Consider the following 16359-nt stretch of genomic DNA (forward strand, 5'->3'; position numbering starts at 1 on the left):
TGAGGGAAATCTGACCCTTGCCCCCAGTTGCGTTGTCACCTTATTCATGTGCGTTTGCCCTTTTCTGAGAATAAAGAATGAGTTGTTTTAAATGTCAGTTCCTGTGCTTTGTTCTCTGGAAGTAATTCATTCCTTGCTCCAATTACTGCCTTGGAGGATGGCCTCTCTTCCTGTAGGGACATTTTTCCAGGCCTGTCCTGCACTGATATTAGACCTGATAATCCTGAACCATTTTAGTCTTCAGAGTTTCGTGCACTTCCTGTCATCAGGGGCAATATGAGATGTGACTGAAGCTAGCTGTTGGCTGCATATTACCAGTGTGCACTGTGTGCCACTAAAGTGTGCATAGCTTACACTCCAGGAGGAGTGAACTGCCATGTTAGTGGGCTTCCTTGCACACAGGGAGCAGTGTGGTCTCGGTCCCGCTGTGGCAGGTTGGTGTATTGATGAGCTGTAAGGAAGGGAGAGAATGGAAGGAGGATGCTTTGGAGTCTGGGTGCGCCACGCTTTCCCATCCCTGCCCTGATCCATGCTGCCCTCAAGCTTGGTTTTGATTTCAGAGCATCTCTAAATCATCTGGCAACAATAAAGTGTTTGCTCCCCCTGGAATTTTCTTCTTCTGGGCGACCATGGCAGATAACATTGTGTCATTTCAGGGTTTCCTGGTGGAGATGGAATTGCTCTTGATCTAAGGAGAACTCCTCCGGACCTTGGGATTTGTATATGAAATTTCTAGCTAGGTACTCCATGGGAGTTATGTGCTGGAAGTGTTGAACAAAGGATCCCTGACTGACAGCAAAGTCAACAGTTATATTTCTTCTTTAAAAAACCTGAAAATAATGTGCTTGCATTGACAAATACCTTTTCATTTGAGATAGGTCACTTGGATGAATGATTTCTGCCCCTGTGAGGTCTACTAATGACTTTACTGAGCAATTGTCCCTTGAGAGGTATTGTCTCAGAAGTGATCCTTGTAAGAAAACCAGTATGGCATTGGTGTGCACAGTCATTGATTGTCAAAAGGTCACCTGAGTTCTGAAGATGAGAGCCAAACCTTGGTTAAGCCCCTGTAATGTACCCCCGGAGGTTTAATTGGTGTGGTCTTAGGGCTTCTCTGCACAAAGCATTCAATGTGCTCTCATCATCCCTCACTCAGGGAGCTTGAGGACCCTTTCCTGATATTGTCATCCTTCAGGTCTTCTGTGCATTCCAACCTTTTTCAGAATGAGGAAAATCTGCTAAGCACTAGAAAATTGCTAGGGTTTTTGTTCTTTTTGGAAATTGCACTGTCCTGCAGCTCCACCTTGTGGTTGTTTAATAAAACACATAGGAAGGCACAACAATTAACCTCCAGGCAGAAAAATCATGTTAAAGGGGTGGCATTTCCTCCCACGATGTAGACAGAATGTGAAACCTCAGCAAACTGCAGGATAAATGTTTCCTGCAGGCAATCCCTTGCACTCCTTCATTTCAGGATTGTTAGACTGCTCAGTGTTAAGTAGATTAACTTTTATCACTGTAATCTTGAAGCCCTAACCTGGAAAACAATAAAATGAACAATAAAAAAGATGTGGCCAATTTAGCATCTTTTATTTTTAAAGCTTGCACAGTGTTGTGCTGTCTGGAATTGATATATTCTTGATATATATATATATATATATATATATATATATATATATATAAATAAAATAAAAGGCTCTGTTCTTTGTATTGCCTGAGATTTATGGCTTCTCTTCCAGCCAGGAATAATTGAATCCCATATTTGCTTTCTATTCTACAGGAAGCTTCCCTGCCCTTCCAGTCAATTTCTTCAGTGCATCCTTCACCTCTTTGTTCCTCAGGCTATAGATTAACGGGTTCAGCATGGGGATAATAACGGTGTAGAACATAGAGACCAACTTGTCTTCACCTACCAGTGAGCTGGAGCTGGGACGCACGTATATAACGCTGAGAGCCCTGTAAAAGATGGATACAACTGTGAGGTGGGTTGAGTGGGTAGAGAAGGCCTTGCGCCTGCCTTCCTTGGAGCGGATTCTCAGAATGGCTGCGAGAACATACGTATAAGAGATGATGATAATAGAAGTGCTCAGCACACCAAAGGTACAAGATAGCCCCAGAAGCACCATATTGTTGAGCTGAGTGTCTGAGCAGGAGAGAGAGATGACTGCAGGGATGTCATCAGACAGAAGAAATGGTTGATGATGTTGCTGTGACAGAAAATTAGTTGAAAAGATAAGGTGGTGTGTGTTGCGGCATTCACCACTCCAAAAAGGTATGGAATGATTACCAGTCCAGCACAAAAGTTTTGTGACATAATCATTGTATAGAGTAGTGGATTAGCAATGGCCACATACCGGTCGTATGCCATTGATGCCAAGAGGAAACACTCAGTGGCTAAAAAGAGTCCAAAAAACCACATCTGTAAAGCACATCCGATCAATGATATAGTTTTTCTCCTCACAACCAGGTCCATTAGCATCTTGGGTGTGACAACAGTGGAGTAGCAGAGGTCTACGAAGGACAGGTTGCTTCACATTGGGGTGTGAAGTTGTGAGGTAACTCTGATTAAAAAGACCATCCCAAGATTTCCATTCAGGGTTATAAGATATACCACTAGGAAAAATATGAAGAGAGGGATCTGCAGTTTTGAAGAGTCAGTGAATCCCACAAAAATGAATTTATAGACTGTGGTATGGTTTTCCACGGCCATATCTCCCTATATTGAGCAGGAAAAAGAAATTAGCATACTTTCTATATACTCCCCCTTCTCCTTTAAAGCTGGTGTGGGAAGTATGTTCTAGTTCCCCTCAGTTAAGGGGAAAATAACAGCAATATCTAGAGTGGGGCTTTTGCACTTGAATCAGCTCCTCAAGAAGATGAGGTGAAGCTTTTTCCTTTATGTTTTTGTAAATGGTTCAAGGCTCATGGATAATTAGAAATGCATTTGGAAGGCCATTTTTAGCATGAATATAAGAGTAGGTTGTGTGTGTGTGTGTGTGTGCGTGAGAGAGAGAGAGAGGGAGGGAGGGAGGGAGGGAGGGAGAGAGAATGGCAGACAGTGTGGAAAAAATGAAAGAGCTTTTCTAGAGGCTTTCATTGTACCCACATTTCTTACTCACAGTCATTTAGAATTGCTTTAGATGATGTCAGCATTCAGCTTTACTTCCAGTTTTTAAAATCCATTTTGCAGTGGGATTTGGAGCAGGGGAAATCTAGTATCTTTGTGAAAGCAAAGCAAAACCCAACCATAACACCTGTCCCATAAAAGATAGTCCCATAAAAACACTTGTCCTGTAGTTTTGCTGTTCTGCTACATCACCAGAACTGTTGAGTGTGGGTTGTTGTTGTATTGTGGGCTGCTCCTGAACATGGACTACTGTGTTACCTAAACCCAGCCAGCCACATTAACAAATCATGGTTTGTTAGCCACAGTTCACAACCCAACAACAGATCCTGGGCTCTCTTCATGGTTTGGTGGGTCTACACAAGACAATAACCCAACATTTCAGTGACAGCCCATGTTTCATGAGCAACCCATAGTTCAACAACCCACACTCATCCCTTGAGTATGGACAAATGAATTCAGTCAAAGGATTCTGTTGTTCTAATACCTTAATCATACAGAATAAATGGAAATAAACTTGAATAGGTAAAGCTGCTGTAGCATCCAAAACTGACTTTTTTCTTTTGTTGCAACAGCATCTTCCTTTCTCACATTCTAATTATATTTTAAGTAAATTTGAATTGGTGGTATAGCAAAATTTTTCAAAATTAACAATCTTTAGCTATATGAGTACAGAAATGACATGTTTTGGATAAACTTATTCTAAGTACCATCACTCTAAAAAATAATTATACAGTAGTTTAGAACTTGGTCAGTTTCTTTGAACTTTACCACTGTGGGAAAATATTCTTGTTTCATTTTCACATTAAAAACATTTGGTCCATCCTGGACATGTTTAGAATAGAGAGGCTATGATGCAAATGTTTCCTGTTGAGAACTATGCATATTTCCAAGGCTGTAAAGCACCAAAACAATAATAAATATATCTCAAGGGACTACCATAAAATGTTTGCTAAAATTCCTTCAGAGCTCCTCTCTTACAAGTTCATTTATGAAAGTTTTTGAAACCTAAACCATCTGCCCATTGAGCTCAAAACAGGCTCTGATTTCCTTCCTCTTTGTGTAATTATGCACAGATTTCTGCCTTGTGAATCCTGCATTTTATAGTTATGTCCTCACAATAATAATAATAATAATAATAATAATAATAATAATGAAAAAAATTAATTATCATGGCTTGCCTCAGGCATCCCCAGGTATTGCAGATTGGGATGTCTCTCAAAAATGAAATTTCCATGTTCCAGAGGGAAACTATGACAACGAACCCTATTTACATTTCTATTCCCATCTGCTCAGTTATAGCTTTCATACGGCATCTCTTTTACTTCAATACTTAGGTGTACATACAATATGGGCCCCCGTGAAGTAGTCCTTCTTTTATAACCTGGTTGACTTGGGCCAGCAGAGTTGAGGAGCAGGGCAAAGATGAAAGGGAGGGTTGAAGGGATCAGAAGGGATTTGACTTCTGCTTCTCATCTGATGTGGCCAGTGGGGAAATGAAAGGGACTGTGAGTAGAGGGCACATCATGCGGGTGTGGGTTAGGAAGTTTGTTCTGTTCAATTGGATAAAGTGTCATTTTAAAGCCATTTAAAAACAAACTAGAAATGGGCTTTAACCTACCCATTCTTTGATGACCTGGTAGCACTTTTTCAGTTATTTTGAAATTCTTGTCTTGGATTTACTCTGGCGTTTGGTTGAGGACGAGCATGAAATTGAATAGTTTCTCCACTCACTGTCAAAGTTGCAATATCTTGCAGAAAGATGGAAAAGACAGCTGAAACAGAGTGTCATTATGACATTTACCCAGTCTTCAATATCACTGAACTGCCTGTGGTGAGCAAATGAGTATCTCTGAAGCAACAGTATTCTGGAGAGACTTTTTACCGAGAACCTGAACCGGGGACTGCATCCTCCCAGCGGATCTGCTCTCAGGTGGCAATTGCAATTACTTTAATGCTTTCAGTAATGGGAGTGGATTCTGCTGGAATGTTCTTTGAAGATCCCCTTTCAGAACAAAAACATTACTTGGAATATTCGATGACACACATGCAAAGAGCACATTGGAGCCACAGGCTCACAGAGAGCTTTGTATGCTTAGAATGCAGCCCTATGGATGCCGGATGCTGCCTAGAGGGCCATGGGAAAAGTTGGAGTCCTAGCTCTGATCTCAGAAATGTGTCCTTCCCACCTCCTTGCAGCCAGAGTGGTTCTTCCTGTGCCAGCTGTGCTCTGAGGCTGGACTTTGGAGCCAGTGCTGGGGGCTGGGGCATTCCAGGGGGCAGAGAAAGAGGACTGAGGCTCCAGCAGGATATAAGGAAGCTCAGTGCTCCCTCAGCCCCTCCTCCTCCAGGGTAGGCAAAGGACATAAATGCCCAATAAGGGATCTCTGCCTTTTGCAGGGTGCAGGGACACAGAGGCCTTCCTTGCTTCAGCTCCCTCCTGCACTCAATTGGATGCTTGCAATGCTTGGAATCTGGAGGGTGATTGGTTGTTGTTTTTAGCTGCGAAGTCGTGTCCGACCCATCGCGACCCCATGGACAACACTCCTCCAGGCCTTCCTGTCCTCCACCATCCCCCGCACTTCAGCTCACGCCGACTGCTTCAGTGACTCCATCTAGCCACCTCATCCTCTGCCATCCCCTTCTTCTTTTGCCGTCAACTGTTCACATTATATGGCTCCCTCCAGTGCGCCACTCAACAGGTCCAAACACTACTGGATTTAGGCCCAAGCTAAGTAAACCATAGCTTAGGGCCTCACATTATGAGGGGCTTCTGAATATCGCAGCACCAGCCACAACAAAGACTAACACTCCACTTTTACGTAATTGGTTGAGCAATGGAGGAGAAAAGGGGGAACACTCTGATACACATATATTCATCTGACTCCACAATTTTTAAATACTGAATTTCTAAACCAGTACAGAAATAAATGTAATAGAGCAATCCTGTCACCCCTCACTAGTGCTTAGGGGTATTTCTGGATTCCCAGATCCTGGGTCAGAAAAAAAGTAGAATGCCCAGCCTTCCTTAATAATCCCTCCCCAGTGTAATGAAAAGTGCCAATTTTGCAATATTAAGGTCTTCCAAACCTTGCTTAGCCTCCATCTAGTCCACTGTATGGAGAGGAGAAAAGGGGTGACTGCTCTCTTTTCCCACCTGGTGCATCAGCTACATCTCCAACAAATGCTGCTGCGGAAATGCTTGAATGCACCCTACATGCCTAATACCCAGCGCATCCAGAGAAAACCGAACAGCAGATTTATATATCTTATCTATGGTATCTAGATTATATATCTCATCTAGGAGAGAATTATCATCCAGTGACACCCCCGTAACTTCTAAATGTTCCTTTTTTTCAGTGTTTTAAACTATCACTTTAACTGCTTTAATTACTGTACAAAACCTGCCTTTTCATTAAGTGTAAGATCCTCTGTTGTACTTAATAAAAGGAATTGGGGAGGTTAGGGGAGGTGTAACTGTTCCACCTAGTTTGCCTGTTGCTCTACATTCACTTCCAGAGTCTATTTATACCTTTATAAAAGAAGATTTTCCTCAGCTATGTGAATTTGTCTGATAAATATTCTTAATTTTGCCTTTGAGACATATCTGAGGAACATGGCTTTCAGGTAGTTTTAACGTTTTACCAACATATGTACAACCTATATGGAGGCTACGTTTGCCCAATTTGCCAGAGTTTCTGCCAAGTCTTAGCTGGAATTATTTTTCCTAAAAACTCTTATCATTAGATTCAGTGTTTTATCTCTCAACTCTTTATATGATCATCAAATAGCCTTTTATTATTTGATAGCACAAATACATTTTCACACTCTTCAGTTCTCTGATTGTTGGTTGACAACCACTACATAGGAATAGATCTGAAAAGTACTGGAAATGAAGTAGGCACTGAAGAATACTGGGAATAGGAGCTTGAGCTGGAAATAAAGCCAATATTTTCCATTACTGTTGATGACAATCTTGACTAATTAATTTATACCATATTGATAAATCAATTTGTTACATAGGGCATAAAAGCTTGGTAATGCAACACAATGATGATTGTCCTATGCCCACTGAAAACCTCCTCTGTTGGAGGCCTTGTTCCTTCTTATGTCCCATCAGGGAAACCCAGAAAGATGACAGATCTCCCTTTTTTAATATGCCCATGGATGGCAGGGCAGGGGGGGCATTTTCTGCCAATCCTGGCAACAGAAGAAAAATATTTAGATCAGCTCAAATATTTAGATCAAGAGAAAAAACAATTAGATCACAAATGTTTCCCAGGTATGAAATGTGGTGGGGAACCCCCAATTCAGTCTCCCCTCTACATCTTTCATCTTTTTATTTTTCAGGCTGAGCAAAGGGGATCACCATTGTGCAGAAGAGAGAGCTCATTTTGTCTCCATCTAGTGCTGGAGTAGAGCTGGGCGCACATATTTAAAGAAGAGAGTCCCATAAAAGATAGACACGGCCATGAGATGGGTTGAGCAGGTTGAGAAAACGCTGTGCCTTCGCTCACTGGAATGGATTCTGAGGATGGCCATGGCAATGTATGCACAGAAGATGCGGGTAACGGACACAGACGCAATGCCAAAGCTGCACGATAGGCCAGAAGGCACCCTCTCGTTGAGTCTGGGGTCCGAACAGGAGAGTCCTATTACTGCAGGAGTGACAGAAAATGAGTCAAAAGATCAGGTTGTGGCACTGAGCATGCCAAAAGGTATGGGATGATTATTAGCTGGGCACAAATTCTGTGACATAATCACTGTGTAGAGCAACATACTGAAAACGGCCACACACCAGTCATGCAGCATAGCAGATGAGAGGAAATTCTCTGTGGGCACAATGAGAACAAAAAAACCTACATCTGCACAGCACATCCAATCAGTGAAATTGATTTCATGTTCATAACCAGGTCCAATCACATCTTCGGTGTTAGAATGGTGAAGCAGCAGAGGTCCACAAAGGACATGTCTGCCTGACATGTGGCAGAACACTCTGTGCCCCTATCGGCCTCATCAGCCACCTGTGGACACACCGTGGACAACTCACAACCCGTTAGATGTCAAGGTCCTCATCGAAAACGATGGACTAACATCAACATGGTGGTATGAAATTGTGATCTAATCTTGATTAAAAAGACCATCCCCAGATTTCCAGTCAGGGTGATAATGTATCCCACTAAGATGACCATGAAGAGAGGGATTTGCATTTTGGAGCATTGGCAAGTAGTGCAAAAATGAATTCATATACTGTTGAATAATTGCCCATCTTGTACTGTGCAGAACAAACACAAAGAATTCATATAACTTCAGTTATTTGGGCAACAGAGAGCTATAATAAAGCAAACACACAGGCAAACAAACAAAACATTCCCCCGCACCCATTGAAATTTGATGGACAAGCATAGCTCCAATTCTATAAATTAAGGAAAAAAGGTCAGCCACTCTAGGAACGGTCCTTGCCCTGGGACTCTGGAACGATGGGTGTGGGGGTTAGGGAGGTTATGATCTTCAGGTCAATTTCATACACATTCCTTTGTCAAGGACAGCCATCAGTATCTCTTGCTCTGCAACACTTGAGATTCCTCTGCTTCAAGGTTTTAGCTGGCCACTTTTCCAAGGTACCTCCTTCCAGATTATTTGTGGAATTAAGATGGGCCCCTTTACACACACTTTCTTCTGTCTGTGTGTAGGCCTTTCACTGCCTTTCTGTATGTTCCCTTACACAACCACAAGGTGGTGCTGTGGTATCGCAGAAATGTGAAAATAGCCGAGCCTCTCATTCCAGTTTGTTCCACATTGGAAAGGGAAAACCTCCTTTTCCTCATGCCAAAAGCAGCAGGATAAATACTTGGAAGAGTGGGGGAATGCTAGAGGAGGAGGATGTTGCATTAAGTCCCACAAACCACCCTGAATGCACAATAAATGCCTTGTGTAGAGAAGCTCATAGAAACTTCCACATGAAATGGTTCCACACAACCTTCCCATTGGGACAACAACCCTGCATCCCAGCATTCATAATCATTCATGCATTCCTTTATTGTTTATTTAATTTGCAAACCTGGAGAGGAAAGGAAGACAGTGTGCCTGCACCTGTTCTTACCACAAGCACACAGCTGCAGAGGAATTCTCCGGCCATCTGCAGGACAGGTGCTTTCCCCATGAATGGTGTTTTTGTGCTGCTCAGGTATTACTGGGGGAGGTTGGGGACCCCTGTGCCAGCAGGGGGTTCTTACCCATTTTATCCTGAGCTTTATGGGAGCTTGGCAAAACCATCTTGAGGATAGAGTTCAGAAGCATGGATAGCTCCTGTGAAGTTTAGGATAAATGCTGCACTGGATATGGAGCCCCAATGTCACAGGTGTCACCAGCCCATTCCAGGTACTGCTTTTCCACCATCAGCTGGAAGTGGGTGCCAGGTGCAGTTCCAAACAGCGGCATATTCCAGTGAGTGTTTCACACTTCCAAACACTGAACTATGGAGAGGCTTGAAAACAGAGAGATGCAGATTTTGTGATCTCTATTCTGCCAATGTTTTGCAGACTGCCAAGTGTCTTTTGTTCCATCATCTGTTTATGGGTGGAATCGGATTTTTTTAACCAAAATCTCATTCAAAATCTCATTCTCTGTGTTAGTTAATGTGACTTGCCATGAATTTGAATTAATGCAAATATTCTGCAAAAATTAAAAAAACAACCAGTCTGCTCCCCAAGTTCAATCCAAAAGCAAGGAGTTGCTTATCTGCCAATTTTAGTGAATGGCAGCAGAAGTGGCTCTCTTTTTGCCCAGAGCGTTGCATGTGGATAGGCCTGAAAGAGGAACTTCTGGGCCATGCTGCTAGGAATCTTCCTTTGCCAAGGTGTGGTAAATTTACTTAGGCCAAAAGCTGGGGTGAGAGCAAGCAAACTAAGAAAACAAGAACATGGGCATTTTTATAACAGTCACCCGATCCATCTTGATTAATTTATTTACTTATTGCGTTTTGTTTTTGGCTTTCCGCTTGTAGTGGGTAGCATACAATATTAGAGTAGTGTGGGGGAAGAAAGGCAAGTGAGTGAGAGAACTGAAGAGTTAATCAAAAGAAAACTTAATAGATTTTGGAGAAGTGCAAATGAGGGCTTTAGATGTCTCCCCCAATCAGGTTCACTTCACTAGGAAGTCTAAGAAGGATATATGAGAAGTTTTTGTGAGACTATGATATGTAGCGATACCTTTGCATGCATTAAGATCACATGTATATGTTTGTGATTGGTTAAAATGCACTCATGCTATATGATATTAGTAGAAGTATAAATTCTTTGTTCAAATTTTTGTTCAGGGAATCTGCTTCTTTCTTAGCAGACTATTCACTTTGCAGAATGATAATAAATCTTGCTGTATACCACAAACTGTTAATTGCTTTATTGATCTCCAAGTCAACAAACCAGAAAATAAACCCATCCCTCTCGGATGGCTCTAGTGAGGGAGAGCCCACCACTTCCCTAAGTCAGGGTTCCCTTGCTGTACTGCAGTACAGATGCTGAAGTTCTTCCCGATGTTCGGTGGAAATCTGGCTTCCTGTAACTTAAGCCTGCTGTTCTGTGTCCTACACTCTGGGATGACTGAGAAGAGATCCTGTCCTTCCTCTTTGGGACAGCCTTTCAAGTTCTGTACGACTGCTATCATATCCCCCCTCAGTCTTCTCTTCTCAAGGCAAACATGCCCAGTTCTGTCAATCCCTCCTCATAGGCTGTCGCTTCCAGTCCCTGCATCATCCTTGTTGCCCTCTTCCGAACCGTTTCCGGCTTGTCTGCATCTTTCTTGAGTTGTGGTGCCCAGATCAGATGGGGCCTAACAAATGCCAAACAGAGGAGAACCGGTACCTTACATGATTTGGAAGCTATACTTCTATCACTGCAGCCGAATGTAGATGAATTGAAGAATTGAAATATTCAGGTTCATCCTCTTCCATGGCATGCAATGCCAAACTTTCCTGGGACTGTGACTCATGCTACGTTTTACTGAGACAGGGTAATTCCCACAGGCTTCTTGTATGCTGGCATATAAGGGGCACAGGGCCACGGTCTGCAAGAGTACACCACCACTGGCTCCCTGAGAGATCAGTGACTAGCAGCCAGTCTTGCATGCATGCTTGAAATTTGCAGCAAGTTCTTAGTCATGCATGTTCACTTGGAAGCAGTTCATGCTGCTTACTGCCTTGTGCAAGCTTTAATTCTCAATAAGAGAAAATGTTCTTGCAGAAGAAAGTTGATCATTCATGCGTCAATGGAAACCCCTTTCTTCTTTGTTACCCTTCTCAAGGCCTTCTGCACTTCCTTATTCCTCAAGCTGTAGATCAGAGGGTTCACCATGGGGATCACCATGGTATAGAAGACAGCAGCAACTTGGTCTTGCCCTTCAGAGTAGCTTGAGGTGGGCTTCAGGTAGATGAAAAGGATGGTGACATAGAACAAGCTGACGGCCAGCAAGTGGGAAGCACAGGTAGACAAGGTTTTTTTCCTTCCCTCGGTTGAGGTGATCCTTCGGATGGTGATGAGGATATAGACGTAAGATATAAGAATGGTGAGGAAGGAGCAAAGACCTATCAGGGAAGAGATCACAAAAAGCAGGATGCGGTTGAGCGTAGTGTCGGAGCAGGAAAGCTCCAGAATTAAGGGTACATCACAAAAAAAGTGTTTGATGACATTGGAGCTGCAGAAGGGAAGCCGGAAGGTGGTATTTGTGTGTATCATGCCATTGGCACATCCCACCAGGTATGATGCCAGGACTAGCCAAAGACAAACCTTCTTGGACATGACGACAGAATACAGTAGAGGGTTACAGATTGCTACGTAGCGGTCATAGGCCATGGCAGCCAGTAGCTGGCACTCTACAGTAGCAAACACAGCATAGAAGTAAAACTGGGTGGCGCAACCAATGAATGAAATAGCTTTCTTCTCAGCCAGGAAATTCACCAGTGCTTGGGGGACAATAGTGGAAGAGTAACAGAGATCTGAGAAAGACAGGTTGCTGAGGAAAAAGTACATGGGTGTTTGCAGATGGGTGTTAAGACGAATCAGTGCAATCATTCCAAAATTTCCCAGAAGAGTGATCACATAGATGGTTAGAAACAGCACAAAAAGAGATATGCGGAGCAGTGGATCGCCCGTGAATCCTGCAAGAATGAATTCTGACACTGTGCTCTGATTCCACTGGGCCATGGTAGCTGAACAAGCAGCCTGTAAAATGAAGGAGAAAGACCAATGTACATCCCATGAGTCCTTAATTCAGTGATCTCTGACCATCAGAGGAAAGCATGCTCTAACGTAACTGTTGTCTACAGACCAACTTGTCACCTATGGTACGCGTATGTGATCAGTTGTTTTCATTGCAAATCTGGAAGATGGATATGATGATCTATGGCGCTGTGGTCCTTTTCTGCTAATTTGGATTCATGGTCCCTATCTTATTTAGGGTTGTATTATTTCATGCGTAGTCTTTGGACGTGTGAATGGAGTGAGCAATTAGAGCTGAAGCCAATGAGGCAGGGCCAGAGCCCGCTGTGTGCTATCCCTTTTCTCTTTCTGCAGTCCCCTTTTTCTCTCATCCTCTTCTCTCACATGCCACAGGTTTCTAGGGAAATGACAGATCACCCGTGCTGGAGGTCTGAGCTGACTGCATGCAGTGGGCTTTGAGGGGCACTTTAAATTAGATTGAAAGTGACAGGGTATCCCCCCTTGATTTGTATGACCTTTGGATAAGCAGTGCATGAATATGGACAGATATTCATTACCTCCTGAAGGCTTGAAACAAATCTTTGAGAAAGCACGTGCATCTTAGGAAGTATCAGGATCCAGATGATACACTTCCTGATACTGCAACTGGAGTATTGTGCTTAGTTTTGGGCCCCTCATTACAGGAAGGATATAGCCAAATTAAAGTCAGTGCAGCGTAGGGCCACAAGGTTGGTGGCCGGCTTGCAGGGGATACCGTATGAGGCGAGACTGAGGGAAATGGGTCTCTTCAGCCTGGAGAAGAGGAGACTCAGAGGGGATCTGTTGGCGACATACAGGTATGTGAGGGGATGTCACACGGAGATGGGTAGAGACCTGTTCTCCCCTGCAGAGGAAGGCAGGATGTGCTCCAACAGAGCAAAGCTCAGGGAGCCAAGGTTCCATTTGGATGCCAGGAAGCACTTCCTGACAGTCAGGACCCCGAGGGTGTGGAATGGGCTTCCACGGGAGGTGGTTGAGGCCCCATCAGTGAGGGTGTTCAAGGACAGGCTGGACGGCCACATGGTGGGCATGTCGTGAGCAGAGCCAGCTGGAGCCGGGAGCCAGACTAGATGGCCCAGGAGGCCCCTTTTGACTTGCTCTGTTTCTATGTTTCTGATTCTTGTATGTGTTAAAAGATCTAAGGACTGAGTTCAGTTTCAGTTCTGGCTGGATCAGGTACTTAAATCTGAAGTTTGTTTGGTTATTATTAAGGCAATAGACTTCAGTATTAGGATTAGTTCAAGAATCAGTTACTAGGTACATTGGAAACTAAGTCCTCACCAGGATACGAATTCAGAATAAAGAATTTGTATTAAAGAATTTACAGAAGTGTTTTAACAAACACTTTTATGTGGGCAGAACTTGCTGATATCTGCTCCCCAGTTCTTTGTTGCTGTAATGGGAGGTTACTGCCCATCCTGACAGGAAGCCATCAAGGGACCAAGGGAGGATGTGGCAGCAGATGCTGCAGTGGGAATGCAGTGCTTTGCCACTACAGCAAAAAGTTTGCAAAAGCTGCCTGAAATACCCCTTGTTGAGTCCTTTATGCTAACTGTGAGGATGGATGACATTTATTCTAGTTCCTGTAGATCTGCTAAGTAAAAGTGGATTTGCCCTACCAATTTCAGCTTGGAGAGAGGGAAAGATCAGATTGTATATGGGGAGAGACCCAGATGACCCATGATTGATAGGTTGCTCTTAAAGGTACAAAAGTATTTGAATTGTTAGTAAGAGTGCTGATCTCTCTTGCTCTCTGTTGTTTGTGTGCAAGCTTCAGGAAAGAGTTTTTCTATTGGACCTTGCTGCAAGCTGTCTATCTTTTATGGTCAGACAACAAACCAGGCTGTTGCAGTTAAACTCCCTGAAAAACTGATCAAAGATGGCACAGAACATGCTGGGTGGATCCACTGCCAGTTCCATTGAATGAAGAAGTTGCATGAGATGATTATCAAGAACATTTTTATCAATCTAGTCTCTTCTGTATGCAAAATTAGAGTGACTAATGAAAACTGAAATCCTGAAGCAAACCTTTTGGCTTTCCCCTTCTGGAGCTGTTCTGATATGGATCAAAGTGTCCTTATATATATTTTAAAGGGCCGCCACTGATGTCCTTTAGTAGTATCTCCCTCACAGCTTTGGGAAAAGGAAAGGAAGTCATAATTTCTTTCTTTCCCAACTCCAAATTAAATTGGCCAACCCCAATAGGGTGATCAAAGGCAGAGGAAGCCAGCACTCCTCTCCCTTTATTGCACAGCAAATGGACTTTCCAGAAGTGAAGTTTTCTCACCATCACATGAGAAGATGCATGTGCTAGAATTCCCTCTCTGCCTAAAAAAGCCATAGCAGCCCTGATCTCCTGTGCAGCAGCAAGTCTTAACTCCAGCCTTACTGCAAGATAGTCTGGTCAAATGAAATAGTCCATGCAGGGCTTCAGTGGGGCAAGCTGATTCTGAATGGGTTTTAACAGCTGGCTGAAGTGCTAACAAATCTGCCAAGGAAATATGCAAAGATAGGTTGACTTTTAGAAATGAATCTTCCCGTAATTCATACTGTATCTTTCCTCAGCATTCTGTTTCAATCACCCAGCCCTGTGTGGAAGGCCAAATAGCTTTTTTCTTTGGCCTTGCTATTTTTTTAAAACATTACATTCGGATTTTAGATTGCTATTTTGCAGCTGGAGAGGTTTTGCACTTACCTTGTCCACTTGTATCTTCACTTAATGTGCCTCACTCATCAGTATTCTGAGTCTGGCATTTGAACATAAAATAATGTCCTTTCTATGGAAAGAAATTCCCATTTCCTTCCATCTCTTTTTATATTGTTTAACTCTGCACACAGTTCTGAAATCTCTTTATGCTTGGCACCGACTTAGTGCTCTGGGCTTATGGGGTTGCATCATGTTGAAAGCTGCCTTTATATTGAGAAGTTGTGACTGTGCATCTGGTCCCTGAGGATTTTCTGACCTCAGCTTCAGAGATGTGCAAAGCTGATTATATGATGATCAAAGACTAGCTTGTTTATTTGAGATGGAAGAAATACACCATACATGCTCCTCCACTCAGAAAGTCAGAGGAGAATAGACTTCTAATTTAAAACACGTGTTTACCAGGGTTGCTAAGGAGATCTCAAGAAGGAGATCTTGTCTACTTACCATAGCAAAGCAAAGCAAAGCAAAATCCTCTAAGCTGATCACATTTGAGCTGGTGGTGACTGACCAAGAAAGGGCTCTTGGGGTTATGGTGGACAGATTGATGAACGTGTTGAGCCAGTGCATGGTTTCTGTGAAAAGGTCAAACTCTGTGATAGGCCTAATTAGGAAAGGGACTGAAAACAAAACTTTGCATGTCATGCTACCCTTATACAAAGCTATGGTGCAACTACTGGAATATTGTGTACAGTCCTGATCACCACACCTAAAAAAAGAATATAGTAAAGTTGGAAAAAGTGCAAACAAGAGCAACTAAGATGATGAAGGGACTGAAGCAACTCCTCTCTGAGGAAGTAGCTTCCAAAAAGGTGCATAACGGGAGGCATGATAGAGATGGACAGAACTGTGCATGATGTGCAGAAATTGGCAGGGAGACATTTTTCTCTCTCTCCCATAACACTAGAACCCAGAGTCATCCTGTTATTATTCTTTATTTTGTGTGCATACCACCCAACAGTTTAGAAAAACAATATCCCATGAATTTGATTGGTGGGAGATTCAGGACAGATCGGAGGAAATGTTCGCACAGTGTGCCGTTAAACTATGGGATTCACTTCCATGAGGTGTGGTGGTTATTGCCAGCTGGGACCGCTTTAAAAGGGGATTGCACAAATACCTGGAGGAGAAGGCTCTCCATGGCTATATGCCCTCTCGGCACCTAATTGCTGGGGAGCTTGGAGGAAGGCTGCCATCACCTGCTTGTGAGGTGGTGTGGGCAGCTGGTTGCAATATGTGAACCAAATGCTGGAATAGATGGAACCTCTTATGTTCTT

General features: G+C 43.2%; 1 protein-coding gene and 2 pseudogenes across 2 annotated transcripts in view; all 3 read right to left on the minus strand.

The window, feature by feature from the left end:
* Window positions 1-1769: 1769 nt before the first annotated feature.
* LOC123018548 lies at window positions 1770-2710 on the minus strand (annotated as a pseudogene).
* Window positions 2711-7463: 4753 nt separating this feature from the next.
* On the minus strand, window positions 7464-8094 carry LOC123018549 (annotated as a pseudogene).
* Window positions 8095-11379: 3285 nt separating this feature from the next.
* Window positions 11380-16359, minus strand: part of LOC123018595 (olfactory receptor-like protein OLF1) — a 28476-nt gene continuing 23496 nt past the window's right edge. The window contains exons 1-2 of one of the 2 annotated variants that reach the window (XM_044420855.1): window positions 13343-13373; window positions 11380-12299 (exon numbers count right to left, since the gene is read on the minus strand). In XM_044420855.1, the coding sequence (XP_044276790.1) occupies window positions 11380-12192 (813 nt within the window). In that variant the 5' untranslated portion in view covers window positions 12193-12299; window positions 13343-13373. Of the gene's footprint in view, window positions 12316-13342; window positions 13374-16359 lie in introns of those variants that run through there. The other variant, XM_044420854.1, reaches the window with a different exon arrangement.

Source organism: Varanus komodoensis, unplaced genomic scaffold (assembly GCF_004798865.1).
Source record: "Varanus komodoensis strain SLA01 unplaced genomic scaffold, ASM479886v1 scaffold110, whole genome shotgun sequence".
In the NCBI taxonomy this organism is placed as follows: domain Eukaryota; kingdom Metazoa; phylum Chordata; class Lepidosauria; order Squamata; family Varanidae; genus Varanus; species Varanus komodoensis.